This window comes from Myotis nattereri, assembly GCF_964212035.1.
Source record: "Myotis nattereri genome assembly, chromosome: 1".
NCBI lineage: Eukaryota > Metazoa > Chordata > Mammalia > Chiroptera > Vespertilionidae > Myotis > Myotis nattereri.
Genome location: NC_138075.1, coordinates 154681197 through 154691686, shown reverse-complemented (window position 1 = coordinate 154691686; position 10490 = coordinate 154681197). Strand labels below are relative to the sequence as shown.

At 46.6% G+C, this 10490-nt stretch overlaps 1 protein-coding gene across 3 annotated transcripts in view; it reads left to right on the top strand.

The window, feature by feature from the left end:
* Window positions 1-164: 164 nt before the first annotated feature.
* The window catches only part of IL15RA (interleukin 15 receptor subunit alpha), a gene marked incomplete at its 5' end in the record, with an annotated part of 33451 nt that continues 23125 nt past the window's right edge, over window positions 165-10490 (top strand). Inside the window, one exon of one of the 3 annotated variants that reach the window (XM_081091089.1) lies at window positions 165-363. In XM_081091089.1, the coding sequence (XP_080947215.1) occupies window positions 288-363 (76 nt within the window). Of the gene's footprint in view, window positions 364-637; window positions 772-10490 lie in introns of those variants that run through there. The other 2 variants (XM_081091090.1, XM_081091088.1) reach the window with 2 other exon arrangements.

Genomic DNA, 10490 nt, shown 5'->3' with positions numbered 1-10490 from the left:
GGCTCCAGCAGGCGTGAACAGGTGGCATGGGCTGCGATTCCCTGCACGTGACCCGGCCAGCCACACTGGGGCGACACCTCCGGGGTCACCCACCAATGAGGTTCGTTCCCCCACCATAACTGGATCAGATTGGTGGAGGGAGCGCAGAGCCACTTGACTAACCCATGGTCTAGGAATGAAGGGAAACTTGGAAGGTGAAGTAGGAGCGACAGGAGGAGACAAGCTATACAAGGTCAACGACTGGAGCAGAAGTCAGGTGTGAACGCCCACCGGCCGAGTTTACTCGAATGACCTTGCTTCCCAATGGCTTTGCCCACTCCCTCTGCGTTGGGACCCGAGACCCACTGGGCTTTTGGATGAGAGGTGAGGAGAGAAGCGGGGCAGGGATCCTGTCCTCCGCAGGGGAAGGTCCGGGACTCTGCTCTGCGGGGTTCGCGTTGCTCCAGGGACTGCCGAGGCTGCACTAGGACCCCCTGCGGCTGCCGGGGCTTTTTCCAGAGGGGATGCTGAGTCACAGATCTGTCACGCTTCTCACCTCTCCCCAGCCCTCCGGGGGCTAAAGTAAAAGCGAAAGCGAATGCGACTCGCGGGGCGGCTAGTCCCGAGAACTGTGCCCGTTGCCTCCTCCCGGACCCTTGGGCATCTGAGGTGCCGGCGAGGGCGAGGGCGCAGGCGAGGTTGAGGCCATGGCCCGCCACCCGCTCCGGGACTGCTGGGCCAGCGAACTCCCGGTGCTGCTGCTACTGCTGCTCCGGCCGCCGCAGACGCCGGGTAGGGAAAGGCGTGCGCCCTTGGGGCGGCGGGGGGAGGCCCGGGAGCCGCAGGGGGACTGCGCTGAGCTCTCCCCCTACAGCGACGGGGAATCGGTGGGGTAGGAAAGGGTGAACGCCGGCCAGGGAGGGGGCGCGGCACCCGCTTGCGGGGAGCACGTGGAGGGAGCAGTGGCTAGGAGCAGAGCGCCAGTCTCTGCGCCCCGACCCACCCCCAAGGGAGGGAGCTGCGAGGCCAGGCTTTTAATACAACTTCTTCCCGATTTCCAAGGCAAAGGGGGAAACCCGGGGCTTGCAATGGGGTATCCGAGTTGGAGTTTTACAGCAATTTCGAGAAACCATGAGCGCGGTTCTCCTAGCCCCAGAAGGAAAGCTGTACAAATGTTGCAAAGCAGGCAGTCCCCGCAGAGATCGGGGAAGACGACCCCATCAATACCCTCAGACAAAAGCAAGTAACACGCGTGGGTAGTAGCAGGATCGGTTAGGGACTGCGTCCCTGGGGAGAGAAAAGGCGTCGGCCAGATTGCACATCTGGGAACCTGGAAACAACTCCAATTCCTAAGCAGCTGGGAACTGTGCCAGGGCGCAGGATCGTGGGGCAGCATAGAGTAAGTGCTCCCAGGCAAAGGCGAAGAAATGAAATTGTTGGTGATGGCTTGGTGTAGGTCGCATAGATGTAATCTCAGCGGAAAGCATAGAATAAGTGACGAATACATTTTTCTCCTGGGAGATAGAGAGGAGGAAGAAGAAATAATAGATGTGTGGATTTATCCACGTTGGCTCTTCTTAATCTTTTTAGTCTGGGAGGTCTTTGAGGGGTCTGATGAAAGCTATGTACTCTCTCCCCAGAAAAAAAAAAAAGCATAAATACATATACTTACAAAACTTGCATATAATTTTGGGGTCATGGACCCACTGAAAGGCATCCATGGGCTCCTCAGGGATTAGTAAATCCATAATATCTCTTACTTCCTTCCCCCTCGTGTGTGTGTGTGTGTGTGTGTGTGTGTGTGTGTGTGTGTTTAAGGCAAGACTCCCAATCATTTACATCCAGTCAGTCAGTCAGACCAGTCTAGCCAGTACTTGATCAGAGCCATCCATCCTGGCTGGGTTGGTGTTAACGCCATAGCTCTGTGGATTCCATGAAGTTTTGCTTTCAGAAGGCTATGTTTGGACTTCTCCCATATCTGAGAATGTGAGTTATGTTGGTGATTGTTCTGGTCCTCCCACCTGGCTAACCAGCGTCCTGCATGACCCCTGAGGAGATGTAGGAGACAGCCAGTGGCCTGGGGCAACTCGATTGCAGTGTGAAAGGAAATACAGCTTTAGTCAGAACGCAGCAAAGACGACCTGTCAAAGTGCAGAGAGCAAAACTGCAGTCAAGGTTTTTAAAGCTCATCAACTACAGCATTGCTCTTTAACCTCACAAGGTTCTTGCTGCCATCTGATAACTCCTCATGTTTCTTAGTTTTTCTTAAACAGCTTTACTGAGGGATAATCGACAGATAAACTGCATACATTTAAATTGAACGATTTGATAAATTTAAATGTGTACACTCATGAATCAATCACCACAATCAAGAGAATAAACATAATCATCATTACCAGAAGTTTCTTCATGCCCTTCATACTCCTTACCTCCCAAAGGGCTCTGTCACCCAGGCAAACACCATCTGCTTTCTGTCACTATTAATTTGTTATATCTTCTAGAATTTTATATAAATGCAACCATAGTATATGCTCTTTCTTGCCTGGATTCTTCCTTTCATTGTAACTATTCTAAGAATCCATACACACTGTAACTTGTATCAATAGTTCCTTTCTTTTTATTGCTGAGTACTATTCCATTGCATGGATGTCACACAGTTTGTTTACGCATTCACGTGTTACATGGACATTTACATTGTTTTGGTTTGGGGCTACTGCATATAGAGCTGCTATGAACATTCACATTTAGGTTCTTGTGTGGACATAGGCATTTATTTCTCTTTAGTAGAGAAAATGACTAGGAGTGGCTGGATCATATGACACATGATGTTTAATTTTTTTAAAAAAACTGACAAACCATTTTTCAAAGTAATTGTACTATTTTGCATTCCCAATAGCAGTATTGTTTTGGTTTGGTCTCTTTTTGTTTTGTTTGTTTATTTGTTTGCTTTTGTATATAACTATCCAATTGTCCCAGCACCATTTGTTGAAAAGATTATCTCTGCTGAATTGATATTATAACTTTAAAAAAACACACACAAAGCATCAGCTGTCCCTTTATGTTTGGATTGCTTGCAGAAGACAAAACACCATAATACAAATATCAATTGTAGCTCTATACATTAGCAATAAGCAATTGGAAAATGAAATTTTAAAAAAATGTATAATTTGCTATAGCATCAAAAAGTGTGAAATACTTAGGGATAAATGTGACAAAAGACTAGAAAAGAAAAAAAAAGACTAGAAAAGATCACCTGTACACTGAAACCTACAAACTATTGCTGAGAGAAATTTAAAGATCTAACAAATGGGGAAATATACCATGTTCATGGAATGGGCAAATCAATATCATTAAGGTGACAATTCTCCACAAATCAATATTCCAGCAGGCTTTATTGTAGAAATTAACAAACTGATTCCAAAATTCACATGAAAATGCAAAAGATAAAAAAAAGAAAATGCAAAAGATGTAGTATAACCAAAAAAATTGAAAAAGAATGGAATTCGAAGAACAACACTTCTAATTTTGAGACTAATTATAAAGTTACAGTAATCAAGACAATGTGGTATTGGTAGAATGGATAAAGAGCTAACAGAGCAGAGGATACCTAATATTTTTTAAGTAGAAGAGATCCAAATTATTAAATTTATTACTTGGTAATATGATCCTGGTTATCCTATATAAACCTATATCATAAAAGCCTGATATGCAAATCTGTCCCCTTGACCAGGAGTTCGACTGGGATTTCAACCAGGGGCGCGGCCAACCAACCCTGGGAAGGGAGACCCCAGCCGGCCGGCAGCTGGCAGCCTCTAGGGACCCTATCCATACACAAATGTCATGCACTGGGCCTCTAGTAAAGTATAAAGAGCAGCCCATTTCTTATCCCTAGGTGAGAAAATAATACAGTCTCAGATCTGTTCCTGCTAGTTTACAGACAGCAAGTTGCATCTGTCCTTATTCAAAAGGCCTGATTTGGAGGGAAATTCATCATCTTGGGCAGGTCATTTGTTTAAAGATGAACATCCTGCTCACTAGTGCTGGTTTGTACAGAGTGTTAGTGCATCGGGGGGTGGTTAGTGTATTGGTGGTTAGTGCATATGGGAGAACATATTCACCAATGATTCATTGATAAGGGGTTAATCCCCAAAATATATAAAAAACTAATACAACTTAACGCCAGGAAGACAAACAATCAAAAAATGGGCAAAGGACCTGGATAAACACTTCTCCAAAGAGGACATACAGATGGCCAAAAGACATATGAAAAAATAAGCAACATCACTAATCATCAGAGAGATGTAAATTAAAATGACAATGAGGTATCACCTCACACCTACCAGAAGTGCTAGTGAGAATGTGGAAAAAAGGGAACCCTAGTTGGTGGGAATGCAGATTGGTGCAGCCACTGTGGAAAACAGTATGGATTTTCCTTTAAAAAATTAAAAATGGAACAGCCTTTTGACTCAGCAATCCCACTTCTGGGTATATATATATCATAAGAATCCCATAACACCAATCAGAAATAATATATGCACCCTTATGTTCATAGCAGCATTATTTACAATAGCCAAGATCTGGAAACAGCCCAAGTGCCCACAAGTATATGAATAGATATAAAAGCTGCATTACATTTACACAATGGAATACTACACAGAAGGAACTCTTACTCTTTGTGGCAGCATGGATGGACCTGGAAATTATTATGCTAAGCGAATTAAGCCAGTCAGAGAAAGACAAATACCATATGATCTCACTAATATATGGAATCTAATGAACAAATAAACTGAAAAACAAAATAGAATCAGAGGCATGAATACATGGAACAGACAGACAGATGTCAGAGGGGAGGGGGATGAAGGTGACTGGATAAAGGACAGTGAAGGGATTAGCTAAGAAAAATATATGCACAGCCCATGGACACAGACAATAGTTTGGGGAGGGAAAAGAGAGAGATGGTGGAGTCAGGGTAGATGTAGGCAAAGGGGAAGGCGAAATAAAGGACATTTGTAATAGTGTCAACAATAAAAAATTTTAATTAAAAAAATTTAAACCATTTTTCAGAACTATGGGGGGGGGGGGAGTTGCCCAAACCTTTTATTATTTTATTTCAAATCAGTTTTATCTAGTTATTATTGCTTCTTTGCTACTCCTGATAGCAAAAAAGTGATAAAAACTTAAATGTACAAAAAATATAGGATTTTTTTAAATCAACCTAAATGTTTAACAGTGGAGGACTGCACAAATACAATGGAGTTGCTTTCAAATAGTATGCATTATATGATTCCACTTTTACTAGAAGATCTAGAAGTAACTGTATTAAGCAGAGAGCTATGGATTGTTTGTATCTGTGTGTTTGTCTGCCTTTTCTCACTTTTCTATCATATTTTGAATTGTGCTGAGCCAATTAGCTCATTTGGTTAGAGGATAGTGCTAATATTTTCAATTGTCTTGTAATAAGAAAAGTAAAATAAAACCACAAAATAACACAATCAAGATCTAGAATTTTGGAGTTTTTATCATTTATTTTAAATTATAGCTGATCTCCTTGTTTGGCAATGTTTTCATGACTTTACATATCTTGCAAATTGCTCAAAATAAATTATTATAATGTCACTGCATATAACATTTATGCATACTATACATACATTTTATAATCCTTTACAATTTGTTTAAACAATTCTTATTGCCCTGGATAGTGTGGCTCAGTTGGTTGAAGCATCTGGTACACCAAAAGGTGGCGGGCTACATTCCTAATGAGGGCACATACCCAGGTTGTGGGTTCACTCCCCAGTCCAGGCACATACAGGAGGCAACTGATCGATGTTTTTCTCTCACATCTCTCTCTCTCTCTCTCTCTCTCTCTCTCTCTCTCAAAAAAAAACCAAACAAACAAAAAAAACACACACAAAAAAAACAATTCTTTATTGTTGAAGCTGTGTGTAGGCTTCAGTTGCCTCTAAATGGTTAAATATTTAGATTGTTTCAAAATGTTTGATGTTCTAAACACACAGAGTAGGAATAATTGGATGAAAACTAGCTACACAGAGTAAAAAAGGCAAGGGGAAACACCTCAAATTCTAAAAAATGGCAGTGTTTCTGGGGATATTCTTTTTCAATCAAATCATCACCTCAACAAACTTGTTTTGGGCTATATCAATTTTGCCAAATGATTTTACTAAATCCTATATAATAAAAGGCTAATATGCAAATTGTCCCCTCAACCAGGAGTTCGACTGGGAGTTTGACCAGGGGCCGAAGTGGCCAGCAAACTGCCCACAGCCCCTCCTCTTGGCTGGCCCAGCCCAATCAGGCCCTGATCGGAGAGGGCTGGCCAGACCCCACCCGTGCACAAATTCATGTACCAGGCCTCTAATAGAATATAACTGTTTGAATAAGTGTATAAAATCCCCAAGTATATACTCCTGGAATCACTCAGTGTTACTCATTACACAGGATTGATGTTATCTGAATACTTTCTATTTGAAAAGACTTAATTTTCTCCTGCATTGTAGGGAGCCACTGAAGGTTTCTGGGCAAAGGAAACATCATCGGAATTGAATGGCATAAGGGTGCAAAGAGTGTGAAGAATTAAGTGTAGTTTAGAGAGTCTGGAGGCAGGAAGCTAAGTTGTAGGCTTTTGCAATAGTTCTAGTAAGTGGTGATGAAATCCTGAACCAAGACACTGTCAATAAGGAAGAGGGGGGGGGGGGGAGGTTTCCTCCTGAGCTCCATAAATATAAAATGTATTTCATTCTTTCCCTTTTGTTTGCTCCTCAACCTTCATTCAACTCATCCACGCCTTGAAAAAGCATTATTTAAGGACTTGAACTATGATGAATTTACCTATCACACAAAAAGTAGATTGGGAAGCTCAGTAAATGAGCCTGACACAGAAAGAATAGATGAGTTAAGGGCAATGACCTGAACTTGGTACTTATAGTGAGTGCCAGAAAAAAGTGTGTTGGCTTGGTTGGCATTTCAACTAGAAAAATTACGAAAGAAAACAGATTACTGTGAACACAGAGCCCTTTACACATTAAATACATCGGCTTCACACTGCGTTTCTTGAGAGCAGAAATTGCATGGTATCCTACAATTGGCATTTAAATGGTAGAATAAGAGAAATAAAATATTGGAATGGGCTCTGACTCTCCTTAAAGAACAGGAGGGGCATGCTAACCTGATAACTTTTGAACTCCGAAAATGAGACTAGGCCAGAGGTACTTACTCGTATTAAATTGTGTAAACCAAATTGGTAAAAAAGCCTGATTCACAAGTTCTGGGAAGTAAAAACAGGTGTGGCCCTACACACTATTTTAGTGACTTCATTTAAATGATCGTTGGACTTGCTGTATATGTTTTTTAGACAATTTAAGAGTTTTGATATTTCAAGAACCTTAAGTTTACTCCTATTTCCATTGCACTCTATATATTCACAAGCCACTAACTTCAGAAAACACCATCGCATGTCAGGTTTAGCACTGTGAGTACCAGAGGACTTTAAAATATATCCACCACCATCAAGGAGCTTACAATATTATTAAAAAGGTGAGACTTCCTTACATTGAATATCTAGGGAACAATGTTATAAAAGAATGAATGTAAAGAGAAATTATCACTGAAGTATCAAAAGATGTGATTAAAGCCTCAATGAAAGGTTATTGATACAATCAAATGCATTATCTACCATCCTCATATAATAAAGAGCTAATATGCAAATGGTTGTCACGCCTTTGCGCCCTCATGTCCTCGCACCCTCACTCTGGGGCTGGGGGACCTGAGGCCAGGGCAGGGGACCTGAGGATGCACCCCCCCTGCCCAGCAGGGCTTGACGGGGGACCTGGGGCTGCGCCCCCTGCCCGGCACTGGGCTGGGGGACCTGAGGCTGTGCCCCCGCCCCTGCTGGGTCTAGGTCTCGCAGAATTTCAAGACACAAGTGGGTGGGTGGGGACTTGACTCTGGGTCCCGCGGCATGCCCCAGACTCTCACAGGAGGAAGATTTTCATATACACTTTACTAATTTTCTTTCATCTCTGACACTTCTACTATAGAGAAAGGGCAAATAGCAATATTAAAATATTTCCTCTAATTAATTCCCTTTTAATATGCACGAATTTTGTTCACCCGGCCACTAGTCCTATATAATAAAAGGGTAATATGCAAATTGACTGAATGGTGGAACAACTGGTTGCTATGATGTGCACTGACCACCAGAGGGCAGATGCTTAATGCAGGAGCTGCCTGCTGGTGGTCAGTGCACTCCCACTGGTGGAGTGCCGCTCAGCCAGAAGCTGGGCTCACGGCTGGTTAGTGCAGTGTCGGTGGTGGGAGCTTCTCCCGCCTCCAAGGCAATGCTAAGGATGTCTGACTGCTGGCTTAGGACATCCTAAGCCAGTATTCAGACATCTGACTTAGGCCCATGGGGAGCGGGCCTAAGCCGCAGTCTGGCCCCCTCTGTGGGAGGCAACCGGCCAATCAGGTATATAGATACTTTCTGAAGGCAGCATGGACTCCTTCCTTATTTCTTTCCGCTGCGGTTGGAGAATAGGGGACTGAAAGGTGGAGACAGAACTGTGGCCGGGCTGGGGGCTTTTGTAGGCAGTGGAAAGAGAGAGGGGGCTGGGGAAAGTCTAGACATGGTTTCCTTCAATTGTCCTCCCTTCCTCTGGGCCCCTCACTCTGTTCTTTCCTTGTCATGGTGGACCCTCGGGCCTTAGACCAACAGGAGCCCAGTGATGGTGGGGTTCAGCCCCCTCACTTCTCAGCTGAATGTACAGCCACCTCACATTCCAAGTGGGGCTGTTTTCAGGTGGCTAAAGCGCTGGGAATTCACGCCTCCTGGCCTTTCCCCTCTCAGTTTCCTCCTTGGGTCTGCTGCAAACTTTACCGAGACACTGAAGCAGCTCTGCCCTGGTAGTTCTGCACCAGCCCCTGCCCAGGCCCGGTCGGGCACTCTTCCTCGAGGTCTCCAGGTCCACAGTCTGAGCTCAGGGAGGTCGCCCAGAGCCTGTTACCCTGGGCAGGTGGGGCAGGGGGGCTAGCTTGGAGAGCTAGAGGAAGATGGCAGAGTAAGAGTTAGTATGAACCAGCGCCTGCTCAGCCAGACTTCCTAAGCTCCCCACAGGCCCAGGCCAGGCCCCTTCCCCGTGCCAGGAGGATCCCGGCTGAGGTCCCCTCCCTGCATCCTGCACCCTCCTCCCTGTTCCACCACTGGGGGGCGGGAGCAGCTTGCCTGCTCTGGACCCTGCCAGCCTGGCAGGCAGTGGTGCAGGTGGTGCGGCCTAGGGCACCGGAGGCTGCGAGCCTCCTCTCCCTCTCTGAGGCATGGGGCGGGATGGCAGCAGCTTGTGAGAGCCCCTGGGTGCCGTGCATGAAGACACCACTCACCGCTGAGCCACTGTCCAACCCGGGACCTGTGGGGGCTGGGGTGGCCTCAGGCTCCTACTGGCCCCACCAAAGCCAGACTTGGTGCCCCACAGGCCTCGTTGCCCTTGTGAATAGCCATGGCCCGGCCATCCCATCCCAGCAAGTGGCCATCTGATCGCCATGGCTCACTCCCCGGTGCAGTCGGGTCTGCCCAGCAAGCATGTAGGCAGGAGCTGGGCCACCAAGGGGAGGGAGTAGGGGTGCGTGGGCCAAGGTGGAAGCGGAGAACTTGGTGGTGTAAAGTTCTCCCCCATGCCACGCCAGCCCCTCGTGCCACATTCCCGGACCCCCGGTCACCCCTGCCCAGCGCTGCACTCTCAGGCCTGAGATGGGGTGTGAAAACTGGGGCTGTGGCCTGGAGGTGGTCCTCGCTAGCTTGGAGTCACAGTGGTTGGTCAGGGAGGGATGTGGGGTTCATGAGACAGCCTCACGCAAGTCCCCGCTGAAAGTCCCTGCCTCTCTCTCTCTCCGAGAGGTCAGCAATTCAGCCTACTCGGCATGCTGCATGTGCAGCCTGGTGTTCAGTAGAGCCTTTGGTTGTTTTGGATGTTATGGACACTGGCTCTTCATATATATATAGATACTAGAGGCCCGGTGGATGAAATTCATGTGTGTGGGGGGGTCACTCAGCTGGCCTGCACCCTCTCCAATCTGGGACCCCTCGGGAGATGTCCGACGGCCTCTCATAATCTGGTACCACTGGCTTCTGATTACCTGCCTGCCTGCCTGCCTGCCTGATCGCCCCTAACCCCTCTGCCTGCCTGCCTGCCTGATCGCCCCTAACCACCTCTGCCTGCCTGCCTGATCCCCCCAAATGCTCTCCTACCTGCCTGATCGCCCATAACTGCTCCCCTGCTGGCTTGATCACCCCTAACTGCCTCTGCCTCGCCCTGCCCCCAGGATTCCCTCCTCGGGCCAGTTGCAGGCATCATCCGGGACCCAAGCTTCCCTCCCTCTGGCCGGCCGCAGGCACCCAGGACCCGAGCTGACTTTGCCGGGACCAGCTGCAGCCACAGGGGACTGTGGGCAGGTGGCTTCACCCAGGCCACAGCCACAGCTTCCCAGGACCTTGGGGCGGGCAG